General features: G+C 29.8%; 1 protein-coding gene across 1 annotated transcript; it reads right to left on the bottom strand.

Moving 5' to 3' along the window:
• Positions 1-13,083: 13,083 nt before the first annotated feature.
• On the bottom strand, positions 13,084-15,786 carry LOC118065308 (transcription factor Sox-14-like). Its single transcript, XM_035080507.1, has 2 exons — positions 15,584-15,786; positions 13,084-13,945 (listed from the first exon to the last, which is right to left on the bottom strand). The coding sequence occupies exons 1-2, from the start codon at positions 15,784-15,786 to the stop codon at positions 13,084-13,086; spliced, it is 1,065 nt and encodes a 354-aa protein (XP_034936398.1).
• Between the last annotated feature and the right edge of the window lie 279 nt (positions 15,787-16,065).

Genomic DNA, 16,065 nt, shown 5'->3' with positions numbered 1-16,065 from the left:
TCCTTCCATTTATCGATCGACAGTTTGAATTTTTAGTTGACCTGAAGCTGTGAGCCAGGACACACTATTGAAGTGCTGTAATTTATTTAGTGATTATAATTTATAGTGAATTATAGTTTATTAAGTGATCATATATTAATGATTTAAATTTATCTGAAAGTACAGAAATTGGAATTCAAAGAAAACCTTCAAATGACGTTTACAATAAATATTGTTCAAACATAGTTCCCAAAAACTGTATAAATAAGGTGTCTTGGTTGACTGTTTCAGGAATTAAATATACGGAAAACACAGTAATTATAGTTGAAATAAATAATTTTCCTGTATTTGGAATTATCGATAGTGTGTACATGGCTAATAATAACTCATATTTCTTAGTTCATAAGTTACATCCTATTTGTTTTAATAAGCACTTTTTTGCATATGAAGTGGAAAAAAGTGACGATTTGTATGTCATACTGTATAATAATCTTCCAAATGTTGAACAATGTTTATTCATTGAAAAACATGAAAAAAAATTTGTAATGACTCGTTGTGTGATTTGAAGTTTTTAATAAAAATATTAAATGTTAAACATGATGTATTTTTTACAGTAATTTTGTTGCAATTATCCCAATAATTAAATTCCAATAATTTACTGCATATTAAATTAAATCAAAAAAATATATAAGTAGCATTAACATAACATTCCTAATGTTACTTTTGCATATTACTTATGTATATTTGATCGTTTCTTTGTTATGTAGCTTTTACCAAACTTTTATGTTGAGATGAGTTTTTATTTTTACATATCTTTAATTAATTTTTACTTCAGTTGTTATGTAAATTTTACACATTATATGTGCTAAATTTATACAAAACTATATGTCAGAATTGTAACTTAATTTCTGTCGTTTTTATTTATAATTAAGTAAACTCGAACAGCGTTCGAACATTACATAAATTTTTTAGTAGTTAATACTTAACAGTGATGCTGTCCATATATGTACATTAAACTTATGTAAAAATAACAAAAAATTAAATAAAATCTACTGAACATTTTTCTCCGTGCTTTTATCAGTCGTCGTGTCTTTTTGCCTATCCATTTTACATTTAAATTTTACTATCACGATTACTATTATTACCACTTAATCACAAGTTATCACTATTAATATTTTTATAATAAATTTCAATAAAACATTTTTCTAATGAAACATAACAAAATACCACACTTCTTTACTTTGTTACACTTCTTACAACGGTATTTTTAAAAATATTCAGTTATGAGTGGCAGTTTTAAGAATACGACGTTATTTCCTTAGTACTGCATCAGGGGTGGGGTTCAGGTATTAAGTTATATTACGGTCGGGTAAAACCCGGCAAAAATGCCAAGACTTAAAAATTTCAATTTACGTTTACCAAAACAGCTACTCTATCATACATGTATCGCAATTAAAGAAATTAAAGTTGCGCTATTCAAATTAAAATATCAGAAGAATATATTAATTTAATCATTGCTCTTCATTACTATTTGATTTTTTTTTTATATTATTTATATATGAAGTAGTGGCATAACATACAATTTTTCTTTGTTTTCAGTACTTAAATCAATACACACCATTTTTTTTACATCCGTTGTTTTATAGTGTTCTATACCCATGCTTATTTCGCTGACATTCCACATTTCAAAAATCTTAGAATTCATGGGAGCTGTGAATAATGCTTTTCTTTTCCTTAATATTTTACCTGATATTTTTATTGAATGGACATCACTATCAATAGAGTGCTCCATGGCAAAAATTCGCATAATTTTTTTGTTATTTAGTAAAACAACATTATTTGGTGATTTAGTTGTCAATGTCATTTCTCTCCATCGAACACGTTTAATGATTATTTCCCCACTATTGTCAGGTTTTAATTGCCCTAATATTTGCAATTCTGTCGATAAACTAGGCTTTTCATACCAAAAAAATGACATTTCATTGATACGGCGACAAAGTTGAGAAAGCGGTTTATTGCCATTCCTTAATAACTTTTTAATTTGACCCAAAGTATTTTCAAATGGATAGCTCGAAATTTCAGATAGTGAACAATTCATATATTTAACATCATTGCCGATATGAATAAGATTATGAACAATTCCAATCATGAAGAAAGACGAGCAACACTAGCGAAATTATCCTGTCAACACTAACGGGAGTGTAACACTAGCGAGCTTCGACTGTAGTATCCTCTATGCCCTATCATACATTTCAAGAAAGATCGAGCAGGTCTGTCACATACAAATGCTTTGATTGAAACATTAAATAGTTGATTGTTTATAATCACTCCATTAGTTTGTAAATCATTTATTTCATTGACAAATTTCTCTAAATAAGATTCCAGGATTGAAGGTTTATGATCTCCTAAATAGAGAGCTACTGGAGAAGGCTTGTAACGATCAGGAGTATTAAAAATTTTACAAAGTATAGGCCATAATTGCTTGGAACTCGATTTAAATAATGGTAAACCATCTACATTGAAAAGTAATTCAATTTGTCTAATTTCGTGAAGCTGGGGATTTATATATTTTTGTAAACTTTCTTTTATTCCAAAGTATATAAATTCATCAGTACCATCAAAACTTTCAATTGTATACGTTTTCAATGTAGTTCCTGAAAAAGTCTTTGCACATCTAGGTAATGTAGGATCCTAGTCGGGCCCGACTAGAATTTATAGTTTGGCAGACCTAAAGATATATTCGGGCCGAATAAGGAATTTCAAAATTCGGAAAACCTAATAATTACGGAGTTACTTTGCCATTAGGACGACCAATAAAATGCCCAACTTTGGAAAGCCTGTTTACTGCGGTACTACCTTGTGATAAGGCAGGTCAATAAAATGCTCCAATGTGGCTTACGTTCGGAATCGCCATACAGCTCCCATAAGGAAAAATAGCGGCATGCCCAAATTACATATAAGCTTGAAATCATGAATGTCAACCTTATAAAGCAATTGACAGACTAGTCAAAATGAGGCCAGACAAAGAAATGCCTTATACAAGATTTATGATAATACATTTTTAGTTTTATGTTATCGCATTCAAGTCTCTTTACCGTTTCATTCAATTGTATCTAAGAATTGTCCTCCATGTATTCTTAGTTCTGCAGACTCCGTCCGTTGATTTGTGTGTGTAATTGTCTAGTTTTTACCTCACAATAATTGTTCAAATTTCATAAAAAATATGACTTTAAGCGTGACCTTCTTGAGATATTCTGTATTGAGGCATCCATGAACCGACTATACACTAGAAAATTATTCGTTTTTCAACTGCCGTCAAGTCAACATCTACTATTGTAGCTACAGAGTATCAAGTTTTTAAAAAATATGTCGTACAGTATCGTGACATCTTTTTGCAAACGCGAACTTGCACGCTTACGATCACAACGATTTCGTAACGCGCGTCGTGAACTACAATCAGTGTTATCTCGGGAACAACATGACACCGAATCTACTAATAGTGAAAGAAATATGAATGAGAATGAAAATTCCATTGAAAATGTTATTTTGCATGATAGTGAAAATGTAATTATGAGTAATAGTGAAGTGAAGTGAAGTGAAGTGAAGTGATTATCAGTGGTGATCATGATTTATCCAGAAGTATAGAATTTGAATTACAGCATAATGAAGTAGTAGAAGAAAATGAAATCAGAGGTAGTATTTTAAGCAGTGAACATGATGAATTAGTACAAGAAAATGAAAACAATGGTAATACATCCAGCAGTGAACATAACGAATCAATTGAGGACCAACAAAACATCAGAGACAGCTCAGATTCTGAAATAATTGATGAAAACAGTGAGGAAGATGAATATTTTGCTGATCTTGAGGAATTACGTCAATGGGCATTAATATACCCTCCCTATACCTCATGTCCGTTTGGAAGAATTAATGGAAATTTTAAAAAGACGTGGTTTTCGCGAATTAATGAGAGATAAGCATTAAAGTCTAATGACTTTCTTTATGTTAAAGTGCAGCAACAAGTTCTATTTTCTCGTGTCTCTGAGAATTTTCAACAAAAATCGCAATTAAGATAGTTTTTATAATAAATCATCTGTTCCTTTTGTTTATTATTTGTATATATAAGGCTGATTTTTTAATTAAAAAGCAGACTGAGCACACTTTGTCTGTGCTAACACGACGAACTTCCCATTAGTAATTGTTTATAACAAATTCATATCGTTATAAACAATGCGTAATTGTTAAAAGTCATAACATAATAATATTATTTTATTGAAAGCTTCCAAATCCATGTGATATACGCATCAGTTAATCGATAAATACAATTTTCAATTGTTTATAACAAATTCATATTGTTATAAACAATGCGTAATTTTTAAGAGTCATATTTGGTTGTGAACAATAATGTCTAGTCAGTCTCAACTCAATTTTCCAATGAAATTGTTATTGTTTGGCTTAAAAGTATTTTAAATAGCTAATCTTTTCATTGTTTTATTAGTTATTTTGTTATAAACAAAACGGCTCGATTGAATTCGTTCAAATTTCTGTCAGATCTTCTTTATAATAATATCTTTTGAATTAATTTTGGTTGAAGTTGATATCTTGATCCGTTCTTAAGATATCGAAAACGAAAGAAATGCTGACGTACATACATACATACATACATACATACATACATACATACATACATACATACATACATCATTCTAAAAATATGTCAGTATGCTTGCAAATATCTTGAAACGTGAAGATTTAATGAAAATTCAAATTTTCCCAATTGACCCAATTACAATAACTTCCAAATGGGAAGTTAAAAATAACTCCTGATTATCATAAACGTGACAAAAAATATAAAATAATTCATTGAAAACTCATAAACTTACTGGCAATGAATAACATTTGTTATAGCTAACAATGAGGATATTCTTTTGCTTACAATAGCTCCAACAATCGACCGGATTCAACTGCTGAATACTAATGAAGAAAAGTCCAACATCGAGAGTACACAGGATCCTTCATTTCAATTGTGACTGATCTTTTTTTCGCTTTTCATCTAAATCTACAACAATCTATTTTGTTTTGTCCTTAATGTTTTATTATAATAATTTCAGTTAATAAATAACAAAAGTTGGAGGATTAGAGGGAATTTTGAAGTAAGACTTTTGTTGTAAAGGGATAAAAATTTAATGTGATGCGACCTTGGCAAACTGAGACGTAATACAATTGGTGGGTGTTACGGTGCAGTAGAGTGTGTGAGTTGCTGGCGGGCATGGGTTACGTATGTATATTTACGTAAAGGGTATGTATAGGGGCAAGGGATGGTGATTTTGAAAGTTATTTAGAATTGCTAAAACAATTAGTGAGGGAGAAGGAGTCTGACCTGAGATTAAAAGTTAAATGTTTTTTAATTGTACGTAAAAAAAAGTTCTATAGCTTTATTCTCTTTCTCTTATAGTTTTCTGAGTTAAAAAATAAGACTTGACTTAGACTATTTTTCTTTAACGTTGGAATATGCCGAAAAGTCAGAGTTGACGATTGGGTAAACTTTGGCCCAACACTGCGTCGCCCAACTTTGGCTAAACGGAGTTCATTCAAGGTTGGATCAAGTAAGGCACATAATCGATTTACCAAGAATAGGTATAGTCCAGTAGCGGTGCAATTAAAAAAAGGGGTATTAGCGAATTTAACCTCCTATCTTGAACCGAGGTTATTTTTATGTAAAATTGCACGAGGATTCTAAAAAAAACTATTCGCAGGCAAAAAAAGTGTACGCGTCATTGAGTTTTTCTGTTATGAACAATTTTTTCCTACTAGAATCTGCGCATTTTCATTAATAACTTTGCAGTTATGCAGAAATCGACGATACTTCATACGACATTTTTTGTTCTTTACCGTCTAACGACGATCTCCGTTACCTCACTTTTCTTTTTTTCCGCTTGTTTTTTGAGATATTCGATTTCAAAAAATGAAAAAGATCGTGCTAACTATTTTACAGTTATCATACCAATTTGTCGCTATTACAGAATTCTTTCCAATCGATCTCAAAACGATTTCTTAGTATAAAATTGACAAAATCTGAAAAAAATTTCGAAGAAAAGTCTTTAATTGAAAATAAATAATGTACGACGTAGGAAAAAAAACTAAATTTAAAAAAAATAAATTTTATCGATAGTATGCTAAGAAATCGTTTTGAGAGACGATATTTATTGGCATAAATTTGATATTTAACACCATTGTTTAAAAAAAAGGATACATTTGACTCACATCACACACTCATCAATTTTTCTTATGAAATTCGTTTTTGTTCTATTTTTTACTGATTGTCTATCATTAAAAGAGAAAAAAATTAATACGTAAATTGTTTTTGTATTATTCAACTTTAAATAGAGGAATGATAAAAAAAAAATAATACGTATAAGTTTTCATCGAGTCAATGAATGGCAAAATTTAGAATTGACGTCGAGTCTTTTATTTGAACAACGAAGCATTTAGAGTTGTATTGTGAAAGGGACAAAACTGCGTTATCGTAGACAAACCTGAAATCACTGGTGCTATTATCACCCCTAAATCCGATTATAAGGGCAATAAAAACTGTTGTTAAATGCGACTCTACTACATATACGTTTATTTTTATCAATTTTTATTCTCATTCAAATCCCACATTATTTATCGCACGTTATTGTTCTCTAAGATTGATAAGATTATTGAAAACTAGTATTAGATTATAAAATTTTCGTTTATATTTTTCTGCATTTTACTTTAAATGACTTAGAATTCAATTCAATTTAAATTTGTATCTCAAAACGATCTTTTTCTGATGTTGAATGTTTGAAATACGATTATATATTGATAGTAAACTCAGTTTTTTGGGATTATCTTATAAACTATGAAAGATATAAAAAAACATATTGAACAAAAATTGAAAATCATCAAATTTTGCATAAAATAGGTTCCCGTACATCATCCTGTATCTATCATACTTCAATCATAAATTAACTAAAATAATTACATGACTGTAAAAATTGAGTAAAGAAAATATTCTGTTCTTTATTGACATTTTGCAACTAAAATATGAGAGATATGGAAAGAAGGCAAGAGATCTTCTTTATGTAAAAATTGAAGATCTTTAACTTTTGTATAAAACTTTTTTCTGGATTTCTTATTATTTAACTACCAAAAATTACGTAAGGTATCGTTAGAAAATTGATTTTGTCGGCCCTTTTTTTCAACATCATTATGCAGCTTAATTATGGAAGATATGAAAATCAATTACCAAACAAAACTTGAAGATATTTTCATTTTACACGAAATAAGTTCTCTCACATTTTAGCTACAAAATGATAATTTAGATAAATAATTTATTTTTTGTTCATTTTGACGATGATGTTATCTTTACTGCAATTTCGTAGCTGTACTATCAAAGATACAGCGAAAAGTACCAGAACCTTTTACAAAAAGCATTTCAATAGCTTCAACTTCTGTGTTAACTTTTTTTGGATCTCCTTTAGTTGAGGTTCTAAATATCGATAAACATTGGAAATTAAAGTTAAAAATTAAGATTTTCTCAAAACTAAGGACTTTATCGAATCTTTATCGATTTTTTGCAACTGAATAAATCTCAATTTAATGCCATATTAAATAAGAGAGAAAATATAAACCATGAAAGGAGATAGAAGACCGAAGAGTAGAGAGAAAGCACGACGATTATAGCTCCAGTCAAGCACAGGAATTACTATTGTCTACCTCTGTTGATTTCCTGAATCGTGGAGAGGACAGAGTGATTATACATCATTGTTTTCTGTCTACAGTCCCTTAAATTCTCCTAATTATGTTTCTAATATATTCAGCTTGATTCACTCCATCTGATGCTCACTTTTTTTATAAACATTGTAATTTTTAAAATACGATTTAGAAAAAATTTATTACAATAAAGTTTTATTTTTGATCTCAAAAAGTTATGGCATTTAATCAATACCAAATTGTTTTGTATGTTCGGCATAGATGTATACTATAGTTTCTCATAAAGAACCAAAAATTTGGTTGTCGATAAACTACAATCAATTGTTGAAAAAGTAGTAATACTTTTTATAAACAATAATATTTCTAAAAATTGTGTCCAGAATGTTTCAATTTTTGATGCGTTGTTTTTAAAATATTCAATTAAATACATGCATTTTCATAGAACTTACTGTAATCTGATGTCCCTAAAAATGAAATTCACAAGTCAAATTGATTAATATTTAAAACAACTTTTAATTAGTAACGTATTGACTTTTCATGAAACTTGAGAGAACGAATATCAATAAGAAAGAGTGAAAAAATATCAAAGGTTTGAATTTTTTTGATATGATCAACATATTTCCGTTTGGAGCTCATATATAAGGATAATTTATGCAAGACGTAAATTTTGATATTTTTTTCGTAGCTATCTTATCACTAAAATAGTTTTTCAGATGACCATTCACGTTATGGACGTTATTTAGGAACGAGAAATCGACGTATGTTATTTTTAACCCTTGATATGAAGAAAAAAATGATGAAAGTTTTGTCTCAGTTTCTTTTAGTTCAAAAACCGGTTGAATGAGAATGAACTTTGGCTATGTTTATAAAAGTTAGTGAAAATGTTTTAAGATTATTAGATGTTTCCGCGATTGAAAGACTCTGAAACTATTAAACTTACTTGAAATCACCAAGTGTAAAATATGGGAAGAGCTACCGCGAAACTTCCTTATTCGTGATTTTCACGAAAACTATAAGAGATAAGGGGAAAAGTTTAAAATAAAAGTTGTAACAACTAAGATTTTGCATAAAAAAGATTACACTAATTTCATTTCCGACTTGGATAATTTAAGTGTAAAATAACATCAAACATTAAAAAGTTATAAATAGTTGTAACTGTACTAAACAATTTGATAAACATTGTCAAGCTTTCCAAGTAGAGCTATTTACAAAAAAGGATAGAAATAAAAAAAAAATCAAGTGTGTAATTGTAATTGTTAAGTATGTATTTTCTTATTATCAAGCGAAAATTTGCTTGGCAGAATACAAAACAGGTATTTACTTTAACCAAGTAATTTTTCCTTGGTTATAGTATTTTTCTCTCTCAGTGTACTCATCGACAATTTTTCGATGTTTATCGACTCATTTTCTAGCTAACGATAAGACATATCAGAAAATATGTAGGGCAAAAATTATCAGTCTCTTCATTTTAAATAAAAAATGTACTTTGACTTATCCTCAATCCCTTGTAGTTTTGTCGAAAAATAAAAATAAAGACAAGTGGTTTTTCGATATTTTTTGACATTTGTTTCTTTTTCACCGTCATTTAATATCTAAAGTATTGGGCATAGGAAATAGAGAAACCTTTTTCGTGGAAAATCAAAAAATTTTTCGTTTTTTTTTTCAAGCATTTTTTTCGTATCTCCCACAGTTTGGTAAAATACTATAGATGGAAATTTTTGAAAATCATCCAAAAGCTTGCTTCTTCATTTCTTCTCGTCAATTACAAAAAAATTTTGGTTCTTTTAGGTTTTTTTAATATTTAATATATCTTATAATTATAATACAAAATGACAATACAACTATAAATAAACAAACAAAACTATAGACAGAACACTAGAACACGTATCATTTAAAACTGAAACTATAAACATTTAGAAAATGAATACGTTAGTGCTTTTCAAAAAAAAAATTTATTATAACAGGTAATAATATTTAAATATAATAGTGTTCTTGGGTTGACATAGATAAGAAAGCAAAAAAAAAAGAACGACTGAACAAGAATGAGAAAGAGAAGTTAACTTCCTTTCATTCATTCAGTCTTTTCTTTCTCTTTTTATCGTTTTTTGTCCAATTTTCCATCCTATACTGTTATCTTAGTGCGACGAAGGCGTGATTGCCTCTATAGGGGAAGAAAGGGTCTTTTTGCTAGAGCGATAATGTCCTTGTGCGGTGTGCCACCGCCTCTCTGCTTATCAGAAACACTCACGGGGTCTTTGAGTTTCAAGATGTTGTACAAATAATAAAGGAAAAAACTTGAAAAAAATGGGATTCCTTTTTTTATTATTAATAATAATGTTGGATAATTTTCACTCAATTTTGTGTTTTATATTTTTATCAATTAATCTCTACTACATACGTATGACTAGGATTCTTCCACAACTTATTCTTACAGGCGTATAACTTATTACAATTCACGTACATAAAATATTGATCTGTGAAAAAATTTATAATTAACATTTATTACATCATTTTTTATAGTCACGTATGATATTTCATAATCTCAATGCTTTTGTATCATCATCAATTTAGTCTTGTAAGATAAAAATCGATATCAACAAGAATCGATTTATCTAAGTGCATTGAATTGATCGTAACGGATTGAATTGTGTAAAAAAATCCATTTTTCCACAGTGGATTATTATATAATTGATGATGCGGTGTATTAATTTTAAAACCAACGATTGTTCATGCACTTGCACTCGAATAGTTAAAAATAAGAATTTGACGATCGAAATTTTGTTTTTTATTCAACAGTCGATCGTTACACTATCGATTGCTGTTTATCAATATCTATTAATTTATTTAAAATCACTTAAATTTGAATTGTTAATAACAGATATTATATTATTAATAAATAAAACTTAAAATTCGACATCAATTAGTTGATACGTGAAAGTATTGATTAGTTACAGTTGATTAATTTCTGGTGTCACAATTCCATGACCAAACCCGGTCGATTGGTGACGAGTATTCAATCCTATTTTGATAGTACTATAGTCTAATTAAATTAAATTCTATTTAAATAGATGAGTATATATGATTATCAAATTACAATATCACAAATGTACCGAAAGTAAACAATCGATACTTTCATAAATCGATTAATCGAACAATTGATTATTTAATTTGATTATTATTTAGAATTAGAACTCCAGACAGAAATTGTTCCAAAAGATTTTTTATGCATTTCGGGTCATTCCTAAGGATACAAATAGTAAATTTGAGGCCGGGAAGACATATTGTTTCTATTACTTCATGCATTACGTGTCATAAATTACATATGATAAGTTAATGAATTTCACTAAAATCGTGGATCGTACAAAACATGGCAACGGGAGACGGGGGAGAATGTTTATTACATTCACGGGGGGAGTGTTAGAAGAGCATAAATAATTTTGTAATTATTAAAGAATATTTATGCTCTTTCAACACCCTCCCCCATCTCATCTTTCATCCTTTTTAAAAAAGTGTCTACCCCACCTTTAAATATCTAATTTCACCTAACAAAATAGTTTCTAGGTAGTGAAAAATGTTGTTGAGTGATTTTTGTCTGGAGTCCCAATTCGAAATAATTACCAACTTTTCTAATCGATTATTGATTCATTACTGTTATCAATATAAAAATAATCGACTTTGCGATACATCGATTTTTTTCCACAACACAATTATCATCTATTAGACTCAATTATCACCATTGAATTCAAGTAAACACTAAATTAGTGTGCCTTAAACGGAGTGATTCAATAAATTGTGGTAAAACTTGGAAGGATTTCAAAAGTCATTTTATTCAATAAGTTTGAAACCGGAACTAGGGTGAACTGAGATAAACATATCAGTTCGACAAGATGAACACATGAATTTGTAAAGAGAGAGAGAGCAGTTAAAATGTCACGAAATATCACACGTGGGTTTTATATTTACACATTATAGTGAATTGTGGAAATATTAATGATAAATTCATTGTGTGATTTCATCATTTATTAATAATGATATGATAATTCCTGTAAATTTAATAACTTTTTTATAATAATTACAATTACAATTTATTATCCTAATAATTAATCCTAGTGGTATCATGAAATATATTTTAATCAGCACCGTCGCTTAAGCTTACAACAGCCTCATTCTTTATTCTTAGTTTTATCATAACAAAATGACAATTGAACAATAAAAAATTCATTAACAAATAACATGAAACTAATAAAAATATTCCAATTTGCATTAAAAGATTGCTAATTATTTGAAAAACATTTCATTTCGTCTATTTATCAACTATTAGTCTTCTTATCTCTATAGAAGATAATTTTCTTTATTTTATAAAAAAAAAATAGAACAGGAAAATTAACTAAAATATTTTAGTCCAGTTACTAAAGTTATGAAAGAGATTCATAAAAACAACTAAAAATTGAAGAAAATGTTTCTGGGTTCGGTAGGATTAATGAGTAGTGGTGGAAATGATTCCTTAATTCTGGATTAGAGCTGAAATTATTGAAAATACCTTAGTTTTTTGTAGTTTATCGATAAATTAAAGTAGATGTGGAAAAAATGATTGAAATCCAAGTAAAAGGTGCTTTAATTTTGAACAGGAAAGGTCATGAGATTTTATTTGAAATCTCTCGTTAGTTAGCTATAAAATGACAAGAAATGTAAGAAGATGCGTTTATTCACAAAATGATGATGTAGATGAAGAGAGAATAAGAATCGACAAAAAATGAATTTTGCATTTTTATTGTCATTTTGCACTATTATGTTTCTAATAGTTTGCCTGCAAAATAACGATATACATAATAAAAATGTCAAAAATCTTAAAAAAATCACTTCGCTAGATTTATTACCATTTTTAAGCTAAACTACAAGAGATATCAATCAATATTTAATGACTTTTGATTTTGTTTTCAATTATTTTTTCTGTATCCTTCTAGTGTACAAAAAAATCACTAACAGGGTTTTGAGTATTCTCTTAATTACTTTCACTCCCTCAGGATCGAAAAACTATTTTTTATCAGCACTATTTTTTTATCACCTACACAAATTTATCATTGAGAATTCTGGCATACCAAAAAATATCGTCCACAACTTGAGTAACCAGAACATCTATACAGATTATAATGTTAACATTAAGCACACTACTCTTCATCGATTATCGTCTCCATGACTGTGAAAAATACCTGTTGAAGTCGTCGTGAAATTGGACAAAGCCGTTGTCTGCACGATTCCCCGATTTATTGGCGTCAACAGAGGATCAACTCGCCACCAATCAGGTGTCCAATTTGACACGAGGTTCCCCCGAAAATTCAAATCAGGGAGAACCGGAAGTGGTCTTCAAATAACATGATTTCTCGTCGACAGATTTGACGTTAAACTCTTGACTGAAAATGAATTCCCCATGCTAGATGATGAATACAATTTTTCGTTCTCCGAATTTTCCATTGCCGACAATCGTTTATCGTTGCTCAAATTATCCGACGTAAGATACAAGGACTTCTCATGATCGAAATCAGCTGATAAGGAAATTCCACTTTTCGGCTGTTTCTCACTTTTGTTTCCTGCATTCAGTGTTGAAAATGTCATTTTATTTTCAGTAGTTGTGTTTTCGTCCATCAATTTTTCATTGGCACTACTTTCAGAGTTAATTTCATCCATTTCACATTTTGGCACTGGACTTGATGGATAATTGGTGTCATCAGAGTTGATTTTACTGTCAAAATTCAGCATAAATCCACTTGAGAGTTTATCTTTTGGTGTTGGATTCCTTGGTGATCCTGGAGAACAATGACAGTTGGCTTGGAGACATGTTGGTGACGATGGCAAATTCGGCCATGTGGCAGCATGATGACTCGCGTAAATAGTGCCACTATGATAAATAGCTTGAAATGTCAAATCAGCTGCTAGTTTGTTGCCGTTTTCCATCGTTTCCGAAATTTTAGGTTGAATTGGGTAGAGAGAATACGGAAATGAAGGGAAAAATCTGGGGATTTTTAGATCCTCATGATTGAGAAGTGAAGGATGAGCTGATGGTGTAGATAATGGTGGCAATAGACTCCGCGAGATTCCATTTAAAGTGTCACTTGTCTGTATCAATGGAGACAAGGTGAAGCCGAATTTATTCTCTTTTTTCATTAACGATTTTGGTTTTCTGCGAGGACGATATTTGTAGTCTGGATGTTCCTTCATGTGTAGAGTTCTGTAATAGGAGAAAAAACTTCATCAAATTGTTTATTTATCGATTATTAATTAAGAGAAATAAAGGATAATTGGAAAACAACAGATTTTTAAGCTTTTAATTGTGCCTGTGCATCGATTTTATTTTTACTGTCTCACTTTGTATTGAGAATTGAATTTCAGTTTTTCAAGATTTTCTCATGACTAATAAGAGATACGAATAAAAATAGTTGGGAAATGAATGTGAATAAAAATGGAAGATCGATAAATTTTGCACAATAATAAGTTCTAATACTCTATTCTTTATCTTAGTTAGTTTAGCAGTAAAACTAGAGTAAAGAAAAATGTCAACAATAATTTCAAAATGTTCAATTATTTTGCAGTTAGACTATAAAAGATGGAGGGCACAGTTCAAACACTTTCAAAAACAAAATAAAGATGAAAATGCATAAATTATTAAAATTTGCTTCTTAACTTGAACATCATTTTGCAGCTAAACTATAGTGGATGAAGTCTTGAGCTTAAGAATCTTTTTTATATGGAAACTAAAAGAACTTTAATCTTTGTTCCCTATTTTTTTTTATATCTATCTTAGTTAACTTTAAAAATGGGTCCACTGTAAATCCCAGTTTTCCAAAATGCTTTATTTTAATGCGGATAAGTGTATTAAATATGACGTCACCCGTTTAATTAACATTGTAGTCACTTTTAACGCAGATCTAAGTGTGTACAAAGTGACTACAATGTTAATTAAACGAGTGACGTCATATTTAATACACTTATCCGCATTAAAATGAAGCATTTTGGAAAACTGGGATTTACAGTGTCTTGAAGAGAATAATCAATGTAAATGCATCATTTACATACCAACTTTTTTCTGTCATCTGTTATCAAGTTTTTGTAGTTGTATCAATTTTATTCTAATCTGACTATCATGTTTTTTTGAATTAAAACGTTCAGAAATTAATTAAGAAACATTTACCATTACTTAATAAGGAATTGATCTCTACACTTTAAACTGCGATACATGTTCCATTTCTTCAAATTGGAAGCCTAGAAATTCTTAATTAACAATAAATTCCAAAAAGATGAGTCCTTATATTAGACTGCATGGTTGCTTACGATATTAAATCAATAACGAATTTTAAAAGATATCATGAAAGCATCTTTAAAAATTAACTATACATAAATCCATGAAAGCCACGTTTAAAAGCATGAAAAACATTATCTTTTGGAGATATATCTCTAAGAGAATGATATAGAAGGTGGGAAGGCATCATCGAGCGTAGAGTAGTATAGGGTGACAGTTAGGCCGAGGGAGCGGGTGCAAATCTCTTTAAATCCACACAATTGCGACAATGGAGCTTTATTTGTTATCTCGAGGGCCACATTGTGAGTTGCCGTGAACGAACGGACAGATTACGTTAAGCCAGTGACAGCGTGGCTTCAACGCCGCCGTTTTCACTACATATAACTTTAACATTCGCACACGCCGACTCTATCATCCCACCTTTTTTTTACGATCTTACTCTCCATAAAAATGGATTCCATAATTCTCATTTTCATCCTTTTATTTAAAACAAAAGCTACTATTCTTTTTGTAGAAATTTAAATTCATTAATGTAAAGAATACTTGAGTGGTAAAAAAACAAATACTTGCCTCAGTCGTTTGGCTTCATCAATAAATGGTCGTTTATCAGATTCACTTAACAGTTTCCATTCAGCTCCTAAGCGTTTTGATATTTCCGAATTATGCATTTTCGGATTTTCTTGTGCCATCTTTCGACGTTGTCCTCTAGACCACACCATGAATGCATTCATTGGCCTCTTGATATGCTCGTTATTGATTGTTTTAGTCGACATTTTGATAAAACTAATACAACACAAACATTATTTTCACACATCACATGATTTCAACTATTTCCAACATTTGTTTACGTACACTGCACTTAATAACTTTTATAATTTTGAATGAATATTTGTTCTGCGGTTGACTTCATTAATTGGGTGAATAGAATTAAATGAAGATAATAATAAAAATCGACGCTTATTGAAGAGAATGATGATGAAGTCGTGGCAAAGAGACAAGTGTGAATGGGGATGTCTTAGCTATCAGCCGCGAAATGTTTGTATTCTGGGTGA

Source organism: Chelonus insularis, unplaced genomic scaffold (genome assembly GCF_013357705.1).
Source record: "Chelonus insularis isolate UGA/USDA-ARS -01 unplaced genomic scaffold, ASM1335770v1 contig_298_pilon, whole genome shotgun sequence".
Taxonomy (NCBI): domain Eukaryota; kingdom Metazoa; phylum Arthropoda; class Insecta; order Hymenoptera; family Braconidae; genus Chelonus; species Chelonus insularis.
This window is presented reverse-complemented; position numbering and strand designations above follow the sequence as displayed.